General features: G+C 44.5%; 1 protein-coding gene across 3 annotated transcripts; it reads right to left on the bottom strand.

Annotated features, from left to right (window-relative positions):
* Positions 1-1,748: 1,748 nt before the first annotated feature.
* On the bottom strand, positions 1,749-22,691 carry LRRC8A (leucine rich repeat containing 8 VRAC subunit A). 3 transcript variants are annotated; one of them, XM_019621432.3, is made up of 4 exons: positions 22,592-22,691; positions 21,035-21,160; positions 10,627-12,793; positions 1,749-7,814 (listed from the first exon to the last, which is right to left on the bottom strand). In XM_019621432.3, the coding sequence occupies exons 3-4, from the start codon at positions 12,781-12,783 to the stop codon at positions 7,539-7,541; spliced, it is 2,433 nt and encodes an 810-aa protein (XP_019476977.1). In that variant the 5' UTR covers positions 12,784-12,793; positions 21,035-21,160; positions 22,592-22,691; the 3' UTR covers positions 1,749-7,538. The 3 variants fall into 3 exon arrangements, with proteins under 3 accessions (XP_019476977.1, XP_010719164.1, XP_085095704.1); XM_010720862.4 differs by having other exon boundaries at positions 22,500-22,594; XM_085239578.1 differs by lacking the exon at positions 22,592-22,691 and adding an exon at positions 22,061-22,164.
* Positions 22,692-24,413: the final 1,722 nt, after the last annotated feature.

The raw sequence follows: 24,413 nt of genomic DNA, 5'->3' as shown, positions 1-24,413 counted from the left end.
GGCAATCACACAAACAAGGGGCAACCACAGTGGCTACAGGAGCAGTTTGGCCGCAGGAGTCCCCTCAGCCCTTCCCCCTTCCAGGCACACTCCTATTTTGAGAGTCATTTCCAGCAAGAGGAAAACCAAACCACCACCCCACATAACGCCCCCAAAAAAGTGAATGAAGGACATAATCTTCATAAATATCTTCTCTTCCCGTAAGTTCAAACAAGGAAGCAGTAAGGGCTCAGACAAAACTGGGAAATTAGCCCTTTTCCATTCTTTCCCCCCCCCTTTCCAAGAGCTCTTGTGCAGACTATTCACACTTTCTCCTACTCCGGAGGAAAACTGTACTTGTGGCCAACCCCAGCACCATGGTACAGCACTGGAACACCGAGAGCCCTGCAGCAGACAAAGCCCCAGTGTTCCAACTGCCTTGCTGAGCAGCAGAGCTACCCACACTTCCTCTGCAGTGAGGTTCCCACTGATGCTGATCAGAGCCCCCGATTCCCCACAGCCAGCTCCAGCATCTCAGCATGCTCACCAGGAACAAGGAGCACAGGAACGAGGATAACATGTTTAAATTGTGTTAAACAGTCCATTAATATCTACTTAAAAAAGCATCAATACTCAAATATTTTTCCCAAGTTGAGTCCTTTCTTTGAAGTTACCAGAAGCCTCAGAAACAGAAGAATTTCCTATTGAGAGCACTCTCACTGTTATCCACAGTCTGACACAACAGTTACTTTCTTCGTGAGCTTTCTACATACTGGTTTTTGGTGTGGTCAGGCTAGAGAACTGTGTGTAATAAATCTAAATCATAGCTCCAGTAACACTAGGTCTTCACTCTATGCCTAAGAGAGCTACACAGAAAATTTGGAATTATCTGGATTGTGTTTTTCCCAGCAAAGACATCAGTTCTTTACCCCGAAGCTCCTTTCCATCACCATATTCCAGTTCCCTAGGAATCCAACAAGCACCACCAGTTCTTTGATGGCACCTTTCATTCTTCTCTTTTGCTCAGCTACTTAAGGAGCTGGTGACCCTTACCAGAAGGAAGCCCCAGTCCAAGAGAGCCTTAGATGACAGGAGGTGTTTTGTCCTCTCCTTTTTAGCTCAGCCCTTCCAAGCATTCCATTAAAAACGCAATGCCAATAAACTGTCGCACAGAGCAGCACCTTCCACCACCCCTGGCTCTGTGTCACTGAAGTAGATATAATGTCACTGTGGTCAAACAGCCTCAAAGAAAGCAAGGGAAGGCAGAACACAAGAGAAATACCTTTTCCTATAATAAATGAGCTGCACAGAAACTCAAACCATCTTTGAAAGTTACAGGCTGCTACCAGCAGCTGGCTGAAGGCACCATTCCTATGGCAACAGGCAGCATTCTCTACTGCCTTCAGTCCCCATCCTTCTCCTAGGGAAGGAGAGAGCAAGATGCACACTGAAAAGCCAGCTGAGTTTCTACAAGCAGACAATCAATGCTCCAACAGCCTGTATTTGGCAAGGTAAATTGTTTCAGCCATTTGTTGAAGCGATGGTAAAGTGTAAGGCAGTCCAGGCCTCAGCAGAATCTCTGTACATCGACTTTGTTCTTATTCATAAAGATTCATAACCCACACGTGCTGAAGTGATGAGTAAAGCAGCAATCCTACACAACAGCAACAATCATTAACATCTGTCTTCTGGGAAGTGAGGCGGTCAGAGGCGAAGCACCTTCACACACAGCCAAATTAAAGAAAGCAGACATAAAAGGAAAACGCAAATTAAAAAGTTAAACTTTTATTCTGTTAAAGTGTCCAGTCTTACACATCTCTCAGAGAAAACAATAGCAGCCTTCGGTGCTTATGGTGGAGGTGCTGCTGCCCGAGCAACCCCGCATACAGAGCGAATGTCAGAAATGTTACACCAAGCACAGGTCCTGCGTGCCAAACCACAACCCTGCGAGTGCATCTATAGAACGCAGTGAGCCACGTCTAAGCTGTGAGTAGTGCCTTACTTAAATGGATGCATCTGGCAGCTGCAGATGACTCAGGCCCGTTAGCCCCCTTCTCATTAAGTTCAGCCTGGAAAAATTCTCCCCATTGTTCAATGAACTTCCTTTAAAGGAGAGATAGGAAAGAATGGAAGGGTATTTCCAGACATTCCAAATTAAGCCTTTGTGTGAATGCACGCAGAGTTCACCTTAGTTTTTGGGGTCCAACAGTTCAAGCGTAGTTACTTTTGAGAAGGGATTTCAGATGAGATTTCTGGAGGATTTCACCCTACCAAAAACATTTTAACATTAATCGAACACTGCAGCTGGAGGGATGGAAAGGGTCTGACAAATGACAATACTCTCGTCCAGTTCTGCTTCAAGCACTGTTACAATGCAGATGGGACAGGAAAACATTTTGGCACATTTTTATTAAGACTACAGAATCCACTGTGTGGCCAAACAGCAGTAAAAAAAATAAATCATTTTTAAATGCAATAAAAGGAAAAAAATCCGAACAAAATCTAAACGATAGTTTTCCCATTTAGCATTCACACAGCCTTATTGAGGGTAACATTTCAGAGCAGATGACTTATAGTACAACACTGGTCTTCAGTGAGAAAAGTCACACCAACATTTAAGAAATCTCCCCATGCTCTCCACAAGAGAAGAACCAGAGGGAACAGCTGGCTTCAGGCAAAGAGAACTGCACGTGCACTAGAAGGAACGATGCCTCAGTGGAGAGTTTACCTTAATGTGTCTCTAGAGAAGGCACAGTTACCAAGGAAAAAACTATTCCTCCCCCGAAGGACTGAAAATAAATCGAGAAACCAAATCATGGAAGTCCCTTTCTAAAGTGATACAAGGTAAGGAAGGGAAATGACGTCACAGCTGTTAAATGGCATCCTAGGGTGCATTAAAGAGAGCGTGGCCAGCAGGACAAGAGAGATCTTCCCCCTCTACTCTGCCCTAGTGAGGCCTCACCTGGAGCACTGTATCCAGTTCTGGCCTCCCTGGTACAAAAAAGACAGGGATCTCCTGGAAACAGTCCAGCAGAGGGCCACAAAGATGATAGAGGGCCTGGAGCACCTTTCAAGTGAAAGGCTGAGCGAGCTGGGCCTGTTCAGTCTTGAGAGAAGACAACTCAGAGGGGATCTGATCAATATCTATAACTATCTAAGGTGTGGGGGCAAAGGGACGAGGACAGACTCCTTCTAGCTGTGCGTGGCAATAGGACAAGAGGAAATGGCCACAAACTGAAGTATGGGAAGTTCCACACAAATGTGTGCAAGAACTCCTTCACAGTGAGGGTAACAGAGCACTGGATGCCCAGGGAGGTTGTGGAGTCTCCCTTCTCTGGAGACATTCAAGACCCACCTGAGTGCCTACCTGTGCAACCTGGTCCTGGGAGCCTGCTTTGCAGGGGGTGGATTAGTTGATCTCTAGAGGTCCCTTCCAGCCCCTACAGTCCTGTGATTCTGTGAAATCAATAACAGTTTTTCCCCATATGTATCATCTCCTGCAAAGGATGTGTCATTGTTCTGAAATTCCTAGAATCATGTTAGAAAAAGAAGAGGACTTCAGTGTGGTTCAGCAACAGAAAGCCACTTAATACTATTTATGGTAATGACACCAAGCATTTGCTTTAATTAAAATGAAATTAGCTAAGTGGAGTGTAGAAATGGTAATAAGAGAAATAAAAAATGAGGTAGGACATTCAAGAAGTGACAGTTAATACCAAAGAACAGCACATCACGACAGATACCTGTAACAGCTTGCATTGGGCTTACGTTTCACCATTCAGACATGGAGTGAATCAATTCCACTGCTGAGTTAACTAGGGACCAAAATGAAGTCAGAAAAGAACTCAGAAGAAAAACTTCATCTAACATTCCAGTGCATAGTTTCAGAGATACAACAAATTTTAACACGGTCAATAGGTTTGGTACCACCCACCTTACAGGTGGTTCAGGATAATCCATTGTAACTCACTACTTTTTGGGGCAGTTGAGAGTGAAAGGTAGAATTCTGTTTTACTAACTTCCATTCCTAGCATGGGGTGAGCATGCTCAAAATCAACAGGGGGTCCAAGGATTCATTCAGCTCAGCAGTGCTATTAAGGAAACTGTTTTAATTCAAGTTGTGATTTTATGATTTAGCAGCTAATAAATCTGTTTTGCTACCAACTAGAGTGCTTTGAAAAGACAGGTCAGGACAACAAGACACTTGACCTGCTGATTGTCTGCATAAGGTGAGCTTTTCTTCCTGAACATACAGATTTATGTCAGAAAAAGCAAAGCTTCAGTTTGACAGAGATTGAAAGAAACATTATAATATACACTGACTGAACACTTACAAATGAGGAAGGATTGTTGATGTAAGCTCGTCCCTCAGACTGGGCAATCCAGGCAGGTATGGGAAGTTAAGTGAATCACCCTGCTGTGAGGTGAGCTTTACAGGAAGTCCGAGCTGTAAACGTGTTCAGGACCTCACATTTCAGACCCTACCCTTTAAGTTTTAAAGCTTCCTCCATTTCATCATACGAAACTGATACTATGAGATCACTATCTCTTTCATGGAAGACCAAGAAGCACATGTCAGGAGCAGGTAAATATTGCTGTCTTCCAGAATATATATGGCAATATATTTTTGTGCCACCTGTGTTTCTGGTACAAGAAGACTACTTAGCTTTCTGAGTGACAGCTTTGAGATATCTCAAGCTCTAACAGCCAAACTGAGCTTTGAATATTGAAAAAGGAGCAAAAAGCTAGTGTTTCCATGCACGATCAGTACTGGCCTGTCTTAAAATTGCCTTGTAGAGCTCAGGCATAGGACAGTTTCTACTCAGCAAGCAGCAGAAGTATAGCTGTCATTTGATAAGAAGTTAGAGGCTCACTTCTAGCAGAATAGCCTATTATCCACTTCTCCTATGGATTCGGCACTGAGATACAAAGCAGAGCTCAGGAAATGGGCAAGCTTCTAGAAGCACTACAGCATAAAAGCAGGAGCTGCTTATAGAAACTTCTGGCCTAGCTGCACAAAGCTTAGTTTGTATAAGTGACATCATACCTTGAATCAAGAGTTAAAGCATTCATCTACAATGACCTAGACACACAGGAGAAAACTGTTCCTGTAAGCTAGGTTAAAATCCTACGAGGTACATTGCCCTTCAGCCCTGTCTAGCCTAAAACACATATGTTGTAAACAGATTACCCAGTGGCCTTGAATACAACACAGACTTCAAGTCTCTCAACTCAATTGCCATTGCTCTCCAGCACAATCTTTTGGCACAGAGTAAGGAAGAAAACCTTTGCCATCCAAACAGCCCCTACAGCCACCATGAGAAAGTGCCTGGAAAACAGTACTGCTGTAGCTAAGCCTAAAGCCATTCCTGCCTTACCCAAGCAGCACTAAGTCTACCTTACAATTCCTGTCCCACCAATTCAAAATGCCTGTGTGCATGAATCCAATCCAAAATGCATCAGCACCAACACTCCTGAGCACCAGTGCTTGCTCTGATGCAGTGCATTTTGGAATAATGTTTCCCATCAATTTGGCAGTGGCTCCAACTCTAACATAATTTGATCAGTAACGCTGTTAGAAACAGTGCCCTGCCTTCCAGATAAAGAAAATTATATTCTTCTTCTGGACTGTTTAAAGCTTAACAGTGAACCAAGGGAGGCAGAAATTTACATCTTCCTTAAAAGCAGTTTTATAAACAGATTTCCTAGATTTTAATACAGCTTTATTTAAGCATCTGAACATCAATAAATCCAGAGCCCAGTTAACATTGTTCATGGTTTCAGCATGTTTAGTGTGTATACTTCATATCTTACATCTCATGAGAAAAGCCATAGCGCCCTATTGCACCAACATCCAAGGGATCATCAGGGTTTGCTAAGCCAGCACTCTCACTGGCAGTTTGTCAGGAACTGCTTCAGAGATGGCTGCAGCTTCCTCCCTTTGTGCACACAGGAAGCCTCCAAACCTTTTATGCCTGTTTGCAGCACTCTACCTTGGAGACAACCTGTTGGCTTGATGCGGAGCATTACAATCAGGACCTGGAGTCCGTGAGCCTCCTATTCCTTCTGGTGGAAAAGGGCAGAATTAGGGTGTATTGGAGACACACCTTAACCACTCCACCTTGAGACATGAGTAGCAGCAGCTATCACAGGTTATCTACCCCATGCAGGGTTTTGTCAAACAATACCAAACAGGTCAGACTTGTTTCAATAAAGATTGCTCTGTTCAAAGGATCTAGAGATCAGTCCTCAGAGGATTCTCATACTGTTCCTTAACAACAGGGGAATGAAACAGGGAAGAATAGGACAGGTTACTTTTCCAGCACCAAGTTCAATCAGCATCAGCCTCTTAATTAAGAGGTTAACAGGAACTGACAGCTGCTGAAGAATGAAAGACAACAAGAAAACAATCAAGCTGGTCTGTAGATTTTGTTCCTTAAAAAAAAAAAAGAAAAGAAAAAAAAAGTTGGCAACAAATCTAACAGCTTTATGGGCAGGGGCAGAGGAAAACTGAGTTATTCCTCTTTGCTATAAACACTGCCAACCCCAGGGGATACCTTGACACACTGGTTTTACATTTGCATTTGTTACATACGTGATAGAGCACCGGAACTTAAAAGCAGCTTGAAAACTTTAAAAGCCAGGATCATGAAGCAACTCAGTGCTTCTGGTAGAACAGATGAGGCAGACCAACTGCTTTTAATCCAGATCTTTTATATTATCCAGATCATTTGTATTCTAGCCATTTCAGAACAGGCTAAAGGCCTGGAATTATTTTGGTTAGAGCCTCCAATGCATCAGGAGAAGAGGATGCTATGTGATTAACTCATCAGCACAAGTGACTTGAAACTGCTAAAAAGTGCAATCTCTAATGGAGTTCTGGAGAGAGAACTCCTTCCCCAGGGGAAGAAGACAGGGTGTCAAATACAAGGGAGAAAAGACAATTTGTAACAAAACACATTCCTGCATCCAAATTGATGTCTGAGATAAATTTACCCCTCAAAATCCCAGTGCCAGCATCTAGGTAGAATAATCAACTCTCTGTATCCTATCCCTATCACTCTGTGGGGCCTCACATACTGAATTGCTGAGTTGGAGGGGAATAGTACCAGGTGTCACAGACAAGGAGGTACAGAAGTTTCCTAGACTCTTGATCACTGCTTGCAGGACACTCATTCCCTGACACTATAATCCCCATTTGAAGCAAGGCAGCAATCCCCACATTTCCTTTTCTCCTCCATTCAAAGGAGGTCATCTCTTTTCACCAGCACCACCCACTTCACTCTGCTTCCTGTCCAAAACAGCAGCAGCATCTCTTACTCTCACTGGCCCTTGGTCAGGAGCCATCTATCCTGTCTTGATCCTCATCCTGATCCCAAGCTTTCCACATCCTGCACCCGAGGCAAGAAGTAGCCTCAGAGTCGTCATTGTTCAGGGACTCCTTGGCTAGTTCGATAGTGATTGGAGAAGAGGAAGGGGAGGATCTGGGAAAAAGGGGACTGGAATGGCCTTGTGTTTCCTTCTTGTTGGTCAGTGGTTCCTCCCCCTCTTTCAGGGGTTCAGGCTTGCTCTTTGTCTGCCCTCCACAGCCGCTCTTTGACTTCCAAGGGCAGCGTGTTGAACAAGTCCTCTTCCACCACAAGCCCACTGCGTTTCAGCAGAGGACACTCTCCCAGCTCCACTGGCAGGCACTCCAAGCGGTTCCCTCGCAGCTCTATCTGTGATAGGTTTGTCAGCTCTCCAACACGGGATGGGAGTGACTGCAGCACATTGTTTCCCAGGTTCAAGGTTCTCAGCTTCCTGCACTGGAACAGCTCTGGCGGAAGAGTCTCGATCTAAAGAAAAAAAAAATCAATTACAGATGAAGTCACCTAATAGCACACACTCTCATAAGACAGTAACAAGGTCACACATCTCACTGTCCTTCTTTAAGTGAGCTCCTGCTCTCTACCATAAGGAGCGCTCCTGAAGTAAGGACTCACATAGCACGAAGCCTCCCAGACAGCTCTCCCATTGGCCATTCTTCCCCAGCTCCTCTCAGAGCACCACCATGCCAGCAGGTGTCAATTACTTGGCACCTCTCAGCTTTGAGATCTTAACTGTATCAACCTTTTTAAAGGTTATTCTTCACAGCTCACATGAAAGCTAAAAGCCTTCTTGTACACTTTCATTATGTATAAGATATGGTAGATGTCTATGTACTCCATTACCTGGAGCAGACACTAGGTGAGTACAATTGTCAGGCACTGAGAATTTAGAGCACTCTATTATTTCTATAGGGTTTGGTATTGTTGCAGGGACTTGATAGGCTTCAAATTACAAAGTTGGTTTGGGTTTTTTTCGATCAGTACAAGAAAAAATGAAGTCACCATCTGTTAGCTTTTCCACCATTGCCTTCAAGTCACTAATTTAACAAGTCTCGTTTCTATTACTCCAGTACTTTTTCCAGTGGATTTCTAAGAAAACAATATAGATAAGGTTTAACGAGCACTAGGCCAGGAATTAAGTGCAGCAATTCAATATTCTCCACTAAGTTCAAAGCCTCATCACAAAGATTATCAGTTGCCTTTATACACAATCATGTCTCTTTTTTAATCTTGACTTATGCATGACACGGCTAAATTGAACTGTAATCAATTCCAAATGAAGTTAAGTCCAACCAAAAGCAGGGACAAAACCAATTAAAAACAGCTAAATTTAGCCACTGTTATTGAGGCTGTCAAGTGTTATGTGAACAGCAACATGCAGTCGAATGATCACAGAAAGGGTGAGGTTGGAAAGGGACCACTTGGGATCATCTAGTCCAAACACCCTGCTCACATACTTCTGAAAATAAAACTGTTATTTAAAGGACAAATATTGGTTTAGGAAGGAAGCAACATGCTATAATATGGCCTGCTTCCCAAAATGGTACACTGGTACCAGCCAACTCCAGCAGCTCCTATTTGCTAAGACTGCTGAACTAAGAGAGGACATTTGAGGTAACTCCTGGCCTTGGGAAATGCCTGCCTACCAGCCCTTGTGTTCCTTGTTGCCACTGTTCCCTGTGTAACCAGGCTCAGAGCCCCAGAGTGATAGTGCTTTGCCCAGGCACCTGCAGGGGATATAAGCAGCTTAGCTGTTTCACTGGGTTCACATCACTTTCTGCTTCCAAACCCAGTGGAGCAGAGGATGCTCCACAGCTTCCCTGCTGCATCAGTACTTTCACACAGTAAAACGGGTGGTGACACACAGTGCTGCAGCGAACAGATCTGTCTCTAACTCCTTTTCCTCCAAGAGAGGCTCCATCCCAGGACTGCAGAGGATACACCACAGATCAACTCTCAGGAATTTGCAGTAGCAAGGCTCCCAGAAGACAAATGGCATAGAATTATCTGGGTTCTGAACAGCACAAGCAGTTAAAACTTTCTTCATTTTGCTTAAACACCAACCTCAAAAAACAGCCCTCTCAGCCACATTCGCCCTGAGAAAATATTCTGGCTTTCAATCTGGTATGAAATGTGTGCATACCATGAAGTTCTGAGCTTAAGCCACCCATACAGAAGGGTGCACACACCCAGAAGCCACTGATCAGATCTGTCTGTGCTTCGTACATTCTGGTAGAATCTTATGCAACTTCAGCAAAGAGAGTGAACGAAAGCCTCAAGTCCTCCAGCACAGCACAGCCTGTGTGATCACGGGTTGATCTTTGACACCTGGTAAATGAGGCTTCCTTAATCCCAAAAAGAGTAAAAAACACATAGGAAAACCCATGGGACAGTCTGTTTTAAGCAATTAAGCCCCTTCCAACCCAAGGGTAACCATGCAGCATAGCACACTTGGTCATCTCCCTTGTGACCTGCCTTGCACTTAAGCCAAGTCTAAGTCTTAACTGTCCAAGTCCACCTGGGATTGTACAAGAAAACCCACAGCCATTGCACTGAGGCACAGTAAGGTGCCACACTTCCTACCCTCTAAGTCTGATGGCCAATTGACAAACCTGGTTTAACCCATTCTTTCCAGAGAAAGCACATTACGGAAGACAGTTTTACTTCCTCTAACGCAACCTTTGTGGAACAAGACAACATATTTTAAATATGACAGATTAAGAATCATGTTTCTTAAGTCTGTAACATAAAGCTTCTCACACACAATATATGTTACAAGACTGAACTACAGAGCATTCCCCAGAAATAAGTAGTATTGCATGAAAACTGTGAGCTGCACACACGCACATGCTAGATGGCTGCTGTCACTGTGTATGTACTTAGCTGAAGTACAATGAATAGTACTATATTAAAAGTAGTTTCTTAGATCTCCATTTTAAGACCAAAGCTGATGTCAATCTAGGGAATACAAGCTTCCAGCTGCAGAGAAACAAGTGTCAGACAGGCTTTAGGAAACAGTCTCTAACTGCTACTTAAAAGCAATTTCCCTGTAAGAAAAGGAATGGTACAAAACAAGAGCTGTTCAACAGAAGTAAAGAACTTCCTCTGGAGTTATTTGCCTTAGATAAAGCCCTCAGAAAAAAACCTAAAGCTTCAGAATTTAAATAGAACAGCAGTGCCAGGAATATTTCACACACCACTGTACCACATTTAATCCCACGGATAGACACACCAGAATTACTGTGCTCACAGAGGAACACTCAGGCTCCTGCTCACTTACCCTGTTGGCTGTCACAGCTAGGTTCTGCAGGTTCTGAAGAAGTCCTATGTCTGGTGGTATGGAAGTCAAGTTGTTGTGGCTGAGATCCAAATACCGAAGTTTTCTGCAATAGAAGAGCTGGGTAGGAATCTTTTCTATCTTGTTACGATTCAGGTAAAGGCGCTCTAAATTGGTGAGGTTGCCTATTTGCATGGGGATGTAGGCAATGTGGTTGTACCACAATTTAAGGCAAGTGAGACGATGTAAGTGCTGGAAGCTGATGATTTCCTCAATGGTCTTGAGGTTATTGTCCTTCAGGTCTATCTCCTGCAGATTGTGGAGGCTAAAGATGGAGTGAGGAATGCGCTCCAAGTCACAACGGATCAGCTCCAGCTCTGTCAGGTTGACCATTTTCTTAAGGCTGTTGAGAACAATGAGCTTGGTGCCCTCATTGTTAATGGAAAGCTTCTGAAGATGCACACCAACATCTGTCACCACCTGTGGCAGCTTGGTGAGGTTACTCTTCAACCTCAACACCTTTAGCCTCTTCAGCTCTCTCAGTCCATCTATTACAATGTACCGGTTGTTTTCAGCACTCAGATTCCCTGTCAGATGAAGCTCTTCTAGTGTCTTCAGGCTATAAATCCAAAGAGGAATCTCCTTGATGTCTGTGAACTTGATGTGGAGAGATTTCAAATTCTCCCTCAAGAAGGCCAGGGCTGGAGCCTCAATTTTGGCAGCAGTGTGGTAAAGCCATAATTCCTTAAGGCTGGTGAGCTGAGCAATGCTTGGGGGAATGGTGACATCAGGGATAAGCTCTAGCTTCAAGACCTCCAGCTCTATGAGGTCAAAGACCGTGTCAGGAATGCCACTCAACATGAACAGATGCAGTTCCAGCTTATCCTGAGAGTTCTTTGTGATCCTCTGCCGCAGCTTCTCCAAAGTCCACTCATTGTTGAGGTTCAGCTGCCGCAGCTTGTTCTCACTCACCTCCGACAGAAAGACAGCAAAGCGCTTGGAATACAGGGGGTCATATTGATCAATCAAATGGAGCATAAAAGCAAAGTCGTTTTTCACATCAGGAATGTCACTGTAACTGCTTTCCTCACGGATAGACTCAAAGGAGTATTTTTTGAGTGATCGCCTCAGCATCCACCAGAGCGTGTACATGCAGATCAAGCCATAGACTACCACCAAGCTGATGTAGAAAGATGCCAATATTTTGAAGAGAGTGGCCAAAGGATGAGCACAGCGATACATCCTGTAGCCAGTCAAGCTCTCAATGTCCACCTTACAGTCAACATCAAATGTTATGTTGTTGACATAATAAACAGTATAGCAGATGATAAGAATGAACTTGATTACTTTGATGATGGTCTGTCTCATGTAGAGGCGATACACTATATCTCCCTCTTCCACATGCGTACGGAACTTTTTCACTTTTTCAAAGAGTGCTTTGGCCTGTTCACCTTCCTTTTTATCCAAGACACCCGTCTCAGATCGGTCCACGATTCCTTGTTCAATTCGAGACTTTGTTCTCTGCAGCATGGGAACAGTGGCTTCCACATCCTCACTGACCGTGGAGGATTTCTTGTCCATGGAGCCATTCATTTTCCCAAATGCTGGCTTGGTATCGCTCTCTTCCACCACTGTCTCAGATAATGCCCTGGTTGTCCATGGAGAGTCAAAACACTTCAGCAAAATAGACACAAAATGCTCCAGCTTGGAGCTGGTCCTTGGAAATTTGAACCAGAAGTTGCTACAAGCCAGGAAGATAAGAGTATGTAGCAGCACCAGATAAGGAAAATACTTGGCAAACCAGTGAAGGCGGTTCTCATAACACACCGCATCCACATAGTTATACTGGTGCCGATCCAAATCATACTGGATCCCTGTAGGCCCTGTATCAGCAGAGGGAACAAGACTAGAGTTATAGTATATACGCTCTGGGGCTACAGCTGTCCAACCTCTGACAGTGTCATTGCAAGAGTCTTTGGTAATCCATTTACAGGGCAAACAAATCATTTTGTCCTGGGTGACCTGAAGTGTCCCTCCAAACACTGCAATCATCAGCATCACTATGGAAATGTAGTCCGTGAATACGTCCCACCATGGCTTCAGGATGCGGTATGCTGGCTGAGTGTCAGCAAAGTATCGCAATTCAGTAACTGGAATCATGATTCACCACCTGAAAGGAAAACAGAAGCAGGCATTACTAAAACTCTTTTGTTCTGCTCTTCTAGAGGGTATCGGGAAACTCACATTTTAAGTGCTGGCAAAGCAAGGCTGAATTAAGTCCTAGTTTCAAGTTACTTGGATACAAACAAGTGAGACTACCTGAGTGAGGTACCTGGTTACAGCTGAGGCTCTAAAGCTATTGGGGTGGTGTTCACCCTCACAGGCAAGTTGTTAGAAAGCATCAGAACTGGTACTCGTCATTAGCAGTCTGCAGGGGAAGAATTCACACTAAAGAAAGGCTTCCAGGACTAACTCCTATGACAAATGAGTAATTGGAAGCTTTTAGCTTTGTCTGGGGATATCATTCCAGGGACAAAGGAATTTGACAGCATTATTAGAGAAAATCCACACGCAGCAGTTATCATGTGTTTGTTGCTCTTTCATTGAACTAAGAAATAACTCTACATCTCTGTGGCTCTCCAATTGCAGAGGCAAGGAAGAAGATTTATAAGCATTAGTTATATTTCCAAGAACCACTACATTGACACAACCCATATTTGATTAAGAAAACTGGAAAAGAACAAAAAGTTGCTTGATATCATCCCTTTTCCTTCCACAGGAAGAAGTTCTGGCTCTCCTCCTCAGCATCAACTTCCCAAAGAAACAGTACTTGCCAACAGATAGGCTCACTTCTGAAATCCTGTAACAGCTACTCTTTGTTTTCTTCACTTCAGAAGTATAGGAAAAGGGAAGCATACTTAATATAAGAATTCACTTCCCTGACCAACCACTCCCACCTAGAGTTCATCTCAGCTGGGATTTAAGAGTCACAAAGGAAATGAAAAGGTTCTGGGAAGACAGACCCTATGGCAGAGCTTGTTCTGTCCTTCAGAGTTCCAGAAGGAAAAAGCCACAGAAAACCCATAAGCCTGACAGATCCGTAAGTGCAAACTCACAAAGCATGCCCTGTATCTGACTGATGACACAAGTGAAGTGCATGAAGTCATTATAACTTGCTCTAATGACACTGAAAAAGCAGTAATATCACACCATGCTTGCTAGTAATGTTCAGACACCAGACAAGCACAAATCTTTGTCATTTTGAGACTCCCATCAACTCAACTGTAATAGAGGAAGAACAAAAATTCAATCCTATCTCCACCGCCCATAAAGCAGCATTCATACAGGCAGTCCTGACAAGCCCCGGGCGGCTGCAGGCTTGATAGAAGCTTTTTATATACCACTGGCTGAAGCCAAGCAGAGTGACCACACCATCTGCTTTTGTAGAATATGAGTTTGTATTTAAAATTAACTTCCAGCCCAGAACTGCAAAGGAAGCCCCTCCTAACATGAACTTAAGAAGCACCACATTCCCTAGAGACACTAAATTGAGAACACTATTCCCTGGTTTGTCACTTACAACAATAAATGGTAAAATGCCAGCTTTGACTTAGAGCTATTTGGGAAGGCTGCTAGAGGTAGGCTGAAAGATGACAGCCATTCTTAAAGAAGCATTTGCCCTTCTGCCCAACCAAGTTCAGTTACTGAAAGTGTGAGAGTCAGCGCAGGATAGCTGACATGCTGCCATAGCACGAGGAGAAACAAAGATACACAGCCTCCCCAGCACCCTCTGCATCCCTTCCACTGTAATCAGACAGAGGGAAGTCCTGCGCTTCTCCAGTCCAAGCAAGAGAAAGCCCACAAAGCTTTGTAAAAGGAGAACACCAAGAGTTACTGCAGCCATTGCTGGAACAGTTAACCTTGTCATGGCCCAGCTTCTCAAATTCATCTATGCTTACAGGAACAGCTTCTGTTCTACCAGACTAACAGCTCAGGACCCCTCTGAGAGAAACACACCACCCTAAGGGTCCACAGATGTCCAGTGGCAGTCTCCCAGCCAGCTTCTGTTGTCACTCCTTCCAAACTACATGTAAGAGGTAACAAACACTGCTGGACCCCTCACTGCTCTCCCATAGTGCTATGTAGGATCCTAATTCCTCTTTTCCTTCAGGAGCATGCAGTGAGAACTCATCAAAGAACTGCTCCCTACTTAAACATTTTCCTACTCCTCCCACCTTACACTGAGGGAAACAGACACTCATCTCTTTTCTTTCTCTTGTCTAGATACCACTTGTCCCCAGAGATCCTTTATTCTTCCCTCCAGTGCTTTTTCACTCCTGGCAGGGAAGCTTTTGCAGGAATTGGGTCCTTCACAGCTGCCCACAGAAAGGTTATGAAATAGAGATGAACTTCTCAGGAAGCAGAGTCTCACGGTTAAGGCATTTTCCAGACTTGAGCTGAGCGCTGCATTGCCAGTTTTCTCAGTCTAAGAAATACCTCATTGCTTTTTTGCAACAAACTAACCTTGTGTTTGATTTTTATCTCAAGATAGCTAGGAAGGAAAGCAAAAAAAAATTAGGGCAACAGGCTCGCTAATTCTATTTACCAGCCACATGGGATAGGAAATCTGCCTTTACGTTGTGCAGTTACAAGACACTAACAAATCATCTGTTTGAATGTCCCACGATAGCCTATTTCAGCTCCATAGCAGCATTTAAACCCTGGCATGATGGAGCAGGAAATCCCCTGCCCTCCAGTAACAATGATAGGGTCACAGCATGAAGAAAAGGACATTCTCAGCAAGTTCCCACTCCTCCTGGCAGCTGTGGAAGCCCTGTTCAAGTTCCAGATGAAAAGCAGTAAAACAAGGGGTCATTTTACAGAAGCTGGAATCCCCCAGGTCTTATCTAATCTTATTTGCAGCATCTGTGGTAAAAGGGAAAACTGACCACCAAAACCTTGGGAAACCAAGGGGAAAAGCTTCCGCCCTCCTCAACCAGATTTCCCATGTGTGCAATCCATTCCAGTTCCTGAAAGACCTGATGACTGTCCTGCAGCAAAACAAGCGTCATTATTTTACAGACCCCATTTCATAATCGTTTTAAAACGCCATTCTGGTTGCAACACTCCCTTCTGGATTCAGGCAGGCAGTTTTGCTGCTGTGGTTGATGACAGCAGACTAACCCCAAGAAGTCAGATTCTCAGGGTTTATCTCTGCTACCCAGTGCTGCCCCACATGATAGGATTCTTCCTGTAGGAACCAGGGTTCCAACCACTATACAGAAACCAAGTGGGCATCTGGAACCCAGACTCTCCCATCAAGTACACAGGCAGCAGAACAGAGATATTTAGGAGGAAGACACCGTTCTGGCACTCTTAGTAGAGCAGGTTTGGGGAAGAAAAGTCTCAGCTCCTTCAGATATGCCTCAAGTTGCACCCCTTTCCAGTTGGGGCTCAGAAACTGGCAATTTGCTCACAGTTAACTCCACCAAATGGGAGACGCTGATACTGAGATTTTGAAAGAGTGCTTAATTTTAGTTTAAAGGTTGAATTAAACCTGTATGAGCCAACAGGTGGGAACATCATAGTTCAAGCCCTATCCACTTATCAGAAGTGTAAGGAAGTTTTCCAAAGGTATAATTAATTAGGCAAGCTTTAGGAATTGCACACAAAAGAAATCTTACAAGTGTGTATTGTCTCAAAGGTGTTTCAGCTTTCACATTCCATGTCAATTTACCATGTAACTCTCTGAGCAGTCTCTCACTTCTCACTTTAGAAGTGCCATTACATTCGAGGGCTTCAGTTGCATCAAAGCAGCACTGTGCTGCAATTCACGTCCAGTGTAGAACAGGTAGAGTAGTTGGAGCCTGTACAGGTAAAGACCCATGTGCTAAAGTCTCACTGCGATACAGCAAGACCATAATGTCTCTATCAATTCAGCCCACAAATACACCCCTAAAATCTCTGTAATATCCACATTTAGGTACTGCACATCCCTTCAGTGCCTGCAGATTTACCCAGACCCATGCTGGCATGCAACTACAGACTCTGCTAATCAGGCAACCTCAGGAAGGAAGGCAGAGCCCATTTAGAACAAACAAGTCAGGCCATCATGGCCATCCTGCTTCACCTCCCATATTAAGTTTTATTAGGCACACCTGAAGGAAAAAATAACTTAGAAAAACAGGGACATCCTGAGCACACATCTAAATAATAAAATCATTCAGAAACAAGAATAAACTTATCCAGCTAACAAAAACTTTGTACTGTATCATGTACCTTAACCAATAAAGACCAGAGTCGAGAGCATGAATCCTTTTCACAAGATGTAAGACTCTTGTGATATTTAAGATCAAGGGATGAATAAGGCAACTGCAAGAACACAAATATCCTCTGAATTTGAAGAATTAAAACCAACAATAATCTAAACATGCAAAGACAGAATTATTGCTGACAGATGCCTGTCTGAGCTATGCTTGAAATTCCTGCCTGTACCTGCTGACCAGCATACCCAGCTAGAGACAAAGTGAACAGAAACATCATTGTTTAGTTTCACTGGCGGGTATGTCGTCAGCTTGACTCATCATCTGCTGAATACTTTATCCATCCTTCTCTTCCCTTTCTTCCTTCTGTTGACCATTCTGTTGCACACAGAGCCACTGGCAAAACAGGACTACATGCAAGATCTCATGACATGCCCAAGAATTTCCTCAGTTTCTATCACTTACCTCCAGACCTCTTCTTGAAAGCAGAGAAATCCTTACCTTTAAGTGGGATATGCAGCATCTAAGGGAGGCAATCTCATAGTACAAATTTAAATAGCTAGACAAGAATTTATTGTATGTTGGATACTTGCAAACCTTCAGTTTGTATCACACATTCTTAAATCTCAGTGGCTTTTAAGATTGTAGACTGCAAAGCAGCAGTCAAGCACTGCTGAGTGTTTCTTACCTCTCAGAAGCCCAGAGAACAAGGGAGGTGTTTGTGCACTGACAGTATCAGAGGTAGGCAAGGGAAAAGAAAAACGACTTGATGCTCCTAAGACTATAGCCCTGGTTTTGACGAGCTGCAACATGTTACAATAAGCTTTCAAAACAGCAGAGCTTCCCTTTCCAGCATGCTGCCACCTGAAACACTACAGAGGGGCAGAACACAGAGCTCTTTGTTCAAACACCAGGAAATGTAAAGAGCTTTGCAAGTCAGAAGTGGGAATGTAATTTGTGTTCCCTCCCCCTTGTTTATTAGGCTCAGAATTAAAAGCAAGAGGAGGAGGTTAAAACAGAGCTGCTTTCAGTCACTCTTCAGAAAACCTTCCGAACAGGGACAGCCACATGATCAACTGGAAAAGCCCAAGATGTCAGATGGAATAAGACTCGAGTGATTTTGTTCCTCACTGTAGAAGTAAACAGCAAGGAAACCAAGTGCCAGACTCCCAATCAACAACCAATCATCTTTACATCTGGGTCTGTCTGCAAGATGCCTTCTGAGACAGAGAAACAAACACAAAGTTTACAGGACTGCACGTTATTCAGACTGGAAGATGGAATAGTGGAACAGTGGCAGCCAGCACTTATACTCTTCACCTGTAGGAACAGCCAACAAACTGAACACAGAGTAAATTATGTTGGTTTTCATATAACCACCAGCTGTGTGCAACATTCAGCCCCACCCAAGCCACAAGATACAGGAGGATGAAGCAAATTAACTAGGTAACACCTTTACTGAAGCTCATGAAAAAAATCACCTACACTACAGACAGAACATTTATCATCTTTACAGCTACCTCTTAATTGACTCTCCCTATCAAAAGCAAGAGTTCTCAGCAAAGTGCAATAGCTCCTGTTTACTATCACACCAGCAAGCCTGTCCTAACAAGCACAGGGCAGAACATCTGCACAATCAAAACAATCTATGCTGGAGTCCTGGGTTGGCCTGCCCATTTTCTGCAGGGTTTTACCCCAGCTGCACAGAAGCGAACACTCTGAAGTTATCAGCATCACTGATGCTTGAATCAGGGACCATGTCAGTGTGATATTGCTATGGAAATTCAAATGCTATCAGATGACTTGCTACAGTGATGCAAACCAGAGAAAAAGTCTGTGTCAGCTTATAAATTATGAATGTGTGTGGTCACAGGTTTGCTATTCAAAATTAATTTCCTCTGCCATAGAAAAGATGCTTCAAGGACAAGGCATTGGAGCTTGTCTTTGAAAAGTATGATGGCTTTATTCCAATGGGACACTACAAAACACTTGCAAGTGGTTGAATTGTTATTAACTACTTAAGATTAAGACAGACAAGAGTGTTAACTTGGAACAAGCAGAACAGCTTCAAGCACTCTCTCAGCTGCAGAAGTCTATTCAGCATTTAAATCCAGCATTGGAAAGTGATACAAAAAGAGGTAAACAATTGTCTTCAATTAAAACTGAAATGGTGGGCAGAGCAGAGTTCTGACATTTCTAACAAGAGATTGAGAAATCAAGACACTAAACTCAAAGCCAAGACTTTTAAGCAAGGATCATCACCATTTATTGTTAACAAGCTGACAACATCTACAAATTTATTAACTTGAAAACAGCTGTGGCAACACCCAGAGAGATGAACCAAAGATGAAAGAGGATTTCAACAAGAGTAAAGTAAGACTTCAGCCATCAGCACAATAATATTTTGCCTCAGTCTGACAGAAGAGAAATAAACATATATTCACCTGCTTATTCCTGACCCTGCATCCTTGTCTTCAGCACCATGAGCTTCAAAACAGTGACTATGACTTCCATCTCAGGACATTTTCTGATTGCATTCACTGATTGATAAGAGAGGCAATAAAGCCACGGTTCTAAAGGAGAATCTGTTAACTAGTCCAGTGCACAAATTTGGCACAGAGGAGCTTTATATTGCCTGGTAATTTTACAGCAAACATTAACAAAACCTAGTATAGGAGATAAAAGCACTATTATTCCAGCAGGGTGGTTCTGACCGAATAGCTTTTCGTTTCAAATGCAGTTCAACAGCAGCAGGAGGGCAATATATAATCCAGCTATATCAACTGCATTGCATTTGCAATACAAAAATGCATGCAAAACAGCTTAGAGAAAAAGCTGCCTGGAAGCATTCAAGATATTGTCCTCAAACAACAGAGACTGTTAAATGCCAGTTCAGCAATAGCACACATCCTAAACCGAGGCTATTTTTGAAAACACTTACTTGGAAAAACATGCAGGAAGGAGGCTTGCTACACTGCAACAAAGTAAGTTTGTAATTAATCTTTACCAAAACAGTGGTGAGACATCCCAGCATGAAGAAGCCCCACATATAATGCAGAAACCCTTCCCTTCCATACTCCACCACCACTCACACAACTTCACTGTGCTTTCCTAGACACCAGCAAGGCTCAATTTAACTTCAGTGACTTTCACTTCCCTTTTAAATACTCAACTGAACAAAATCCTCCTTCAGGACATGGAAGAATTCATGAAGGCCTGTAGTTAGGACTGTACACAGCAACACAATAACTTACATTTGAATTCCACAACTTTTTAAAATTAAGTCAAGAACTGCCTTTCTGAACATCTGCAGCATTTATGAGAATGTAGTAACTCAAAGCATTTGGGAAGTCATCACTGAAAGGCTTCAGGCACTCCACATTTTAAACATGGAAGCATTAGATTTTAACACATGGCTTCTGGTTTATCCTAAGGAGTTATTTATGCACATTCCCTTTGACCTACATAAATGAAGTTATGGCTTCCAAGTACCATGCACGATCAGCACAACAAAGCAAATCCTTCAACTGTCAGAACACAAACCTACACTTCCCCATTGCTCACAATTTGACCCATCTGAGCTGTATCTCATCCTGCAGATAAGCAGGGCACTCTGCACTTCCTTTCATCACTATTCTAGCAGAGACCCAAAGAGACAGTTTCCAACTACCAATCTTCACCACTGCCTAAGTGCACCCACAAGGGCAGCAAGTCAGTGCCCTCCTTAGTTAACCGGAAAAAAATGTTTATGTTTACATAGCAATACTAACATCACCCTGCTGGAAACTGAAGAATATTCACTAAAATAAACATAGAGCGCATACAGCCTTAAAGTACTTTTTTTTTTAACGAAAGTAGTCAGGGTCTATGTGGCCAGGAATTAGATGCACAGGTAAATGCAACAGTTAAGTTTTACATCAGACAACACATTGTTACTTCACTCTTTTTTTTTTCTCCACCTTAAAGCTTAGGGCTCACAGATTTAAATAAGCATATCACCACTCTCCCTGATCCACCACCTTTCCTCCTTGCTCTTTTATCAAACGTCTTATCACTGCCTTGTATTTTGCAACTATATTTAAGCAGTGTTCTCGTGATTTCATTTGTGTCTTTAGCACACCACTCCCAAACTGGCCTGCAGCCCTTACCCTGCAGTTGGGTTCTGCTATCTGCACTTCAGTTCTCTGTGCTGGAAGTGGATGATGTTCCTGCGTGCTGGATCCTGAGCAGGTGCTGAAGCGTTGCATTCCCCACACGCCATGGGAACAGCTTCCCTGAAATCAAGCAGAGATTATCAGCAGAGAGAACGAAGATCACAGAGGAACCAGTTATGTAAAAGTTTGGGAAAGGATGTCTAAGATTTCAGGAACAAACTAGATGGTTATTGGGAACTAAGAAGAGATGCTGATAGCCAGAAAGATGCTAGAAGCTCTAAGTAAATTTTCAAAGAAGCAGCAAATCTCCCACATTTGTTCCAGAAGCTATTACAAAGCAGGTGTTGCAAACCCATTTAAAGGAGACTCTGAGTTCCACTATTGCAACCAAACTAATAAAGATAGATTAACCTCCTGGAGGAAAGATGTAAATGCATCAGGACTCTCTGAAAACACACATCCCTCATCATTTTGCATTCAAGCAAATACCCCCAACTCTTCACAACACATCTACCAACATGAATCTTTTTAAAGCAGTGGCAATTTAGCACCACCACCAAGAACTAAAACAGCTTTTTCTCCTTGCTTCCTGCACATCAGCACAGGAAAACAGACAAGGGAGCAAGCCCTGGCTCTGAGGGATCCCTCAAGCCTCAAAGTCAGGGAGGACTGCAGAACTTCAGAAAGCATTTTTTCAACAAGCAGCAGGGGGAAAAAAGCACTGGAAAAGGAAGAGACATCACTAGAACAAAACATATTAGTTAAGATGTTCAACCCAAGAACACGTTGGGATCAGCCAACGCCAGCACCAGGGCTTGCAGACTCAGAAGCGACCTGCTCACAATCATAGCTTTTCCACTCGAGCCGTGCCAAACTGCTGCAAAGGAACAATCTAAAGGAGAGGACTCGCTGACCTTCTCCCCCACCCTGCCCTCCTCTCAGGGCTCAGCACCGCCCCAAACCAGGGCACGACACACCCGCACACTGACAGCGCATCGCCCCTATCTGCCCACCACCAACCTGCCGCACCCCAGGCTTTGGAGAAAAAACAGACATCGCGAGAAAACGAGACGGAAAGAAAGTTAATTCAGGAAACCTCCCGGCTTCAAGCTGCCCCCGGGAACTAGCACAGATCGCACCTCCTCGCCAAGGGGCTGCCGGCAGCGCAGGGGCGGCCCGGCCGCGCCCCACACAGCCAGGGCCGCCTCCCCCGGCAGCGCAGTGACGGCGGGCACACGGAGGAAACGAATTACTGCTCGGTTAGTCAGCGAGTCCTCCCCGCCCGCCCGGCGCTCGCCGCCCTGCCGTCAGGGCTGCAGCCCCTCAGAACCGCTTCCCGCCCGCTGCCCTCTCACAACCGCCCCCTGCCCTCAGGGGCGGCCCCACCCGGGCGCCCTCCGCTCTGAGAGCAGCGTGGCGGGAGGCAGACAGGCCGCAGCTCATCCCCGCCCGCACCCACCTGTCCGCACCGACCCTCTTCAGCCCCCGCCCTCCCCGCGCCGGCTCGGGCTCCTTTTGTCCGCACCGAGGCGGCCCCACCCCGGAACTGACCTCACCCGCCCGGCATAGGCGGCCACCAGGGGAGCGCCCCGCCGCCTCTAGCGAGGAGCTAAAAAGGGAGCCGCCATCTTGGAGGCGGGCACAAGGGGAAAGGCGTGCCGCCATCTTTACGTAGGGTGAGGCCGCGCAGGGTGGGACGGAATTTATGTGTCCGGATATACCGAGGAGAGAGAGGGGGAGGGTGGGAAAGTGAAGGCGCGGGCGCCATCTTGGTGCAGGGCAGAGCGCAAAATGGTGGAAGTCTTAAAGGGGCAGCCACCCAGAGCTGAGGGGCTGGGTTGGGGAATGGGGAGACAGTGCCCTCACCTGCTGTGGCAGTACGATGGGTTCCAGAATTCCTTCTTTTCCCTAAAATAGATTTACCTTTTCATTAAGTTTTTGGGTGCTTTTTTTTTTTTTGTAAATATGAGTGGTATCAATATCAAAGCTATTTAGCAGTAAGAGAACAAATATAATTTAAATACCATAAGTTACCACTTTTCCTTTTAGAACCAACTTATGCAAAGTAAAATGCACTGAAAACCCAATTCTTGATCTCTAACAACTGTCCACCAAATGAAGACCACAAAAATGTGGCATTTCTTTCCTTAATGCAGGAAGAGTGACACAGTGGTGCTGTGAGGATTTATCCAGGATCAGTTCTGTGGGATCTGAAAAAAGCAGGGCGATCCTCCTGTGGTTATTTTCATTCAGCTGACTCATTTGTCCAGCACTGTTCTTTTAAAAATTCATAAAGGATGCTTCAAAGGCATTTATTATAATGTCATTAGTGCAAAGAAGCAGCACGGGGCAGTTAAGTGCAGCCAATTTGGACTCGTGGATACCAGTGGTTGCTGCTACGGTAAAATAAGCACAACTGTGGCTTTCTAGGAACGTAATGGGTCTCAGCCCCACAGCAGTGGGGATCTCTCCTGACGGTGTTGGAGATGCTGACAAGATCAGGGCAACAGTGGGGTTTTGGCAAACATGACATTAAGTGGGCCATGTTTAAGTGCACTTAAATTAACATTTGCTTTCTGTGGTGCTTTAAGCAGACATTAAGGTGGAGTTACACATTACTGTTGAGCCAACAGAAAGGCTAAATCCCATCAGAGAAGGTGGGAGCTCACACTCCCTCCTCTCTGCCCTGGTGCTATCCCAGGGCCCAGCCAGCCTGCCAATCTGATAGAGATGAGCCTGCTTTCTGTCAGCAGCGCTTTCTGCTGGTATGGCCCTTCTCAAGGGTCTAACTTGGGGTCCAACAAATATTGACGATCTCAGCAGGAGGGATGGAGCCACCAACCACCTCAGGATGTGCTGTGTAAATCCTTCTGGCAGCAAACACAAGCTGACCTGCCGGTTGTTTGTTTCAGTGTTCGGAAGTTTAGCAAACAGAATTTGTATCTGCCTGCACAGAAATTCCCACCCTCTTAGTCACAGGGGCCCAACAGCAGGGTTTCGGGTCAGGAACCAGGACCTCTGCACAGTGAATGTCAGTGCTTCCTTCCCCGTGCCTCACTTTTTCCTACTGTGAAAGAGAGACAGTAATCACTTGGAAGAATGACACGACCTGATTCATCAATGCATGCAAAGCTTGGTCACAAAAGGGAAAGGGAAACCGAGAGAGGATGATTTGCTCCCTCCGCCTCACTTGAGCAATGGCCACCTCTCACAGAGGAGCTGATAGGGAATGCAGCTCCTGCATCCCTGCTGACATTCCGTCTGAGGCTGGGGTTTGTCTCAGAGACCACACACAGCCAGACAGAGCAGCAGGGCCCAGCTTTAGGTTGGGTGATTATCCTCTGATGAACCTCAGACCTCCTTTTCCCTGCAC

This window comes from Meleagris gallopavo, chromosome 19 (genome assembly GCF_905368555.1).
Source record: "Meleagris gallopavo chromosome 19, MGAL_WU_HG_1.1, whole genome shotgun sequence".
Taxonomy (NCBI): Eukaryota; Metazoa; Chordata; class Aves; order Galliformes; family Phasianidae; genus Meleagris; species Meleagris gallopavo.
The sequence above is the reverse complement of the archived record's forward strand: the minus strand, read 5'-3'. Positions and strand labels throughout refer to the sequence as shown.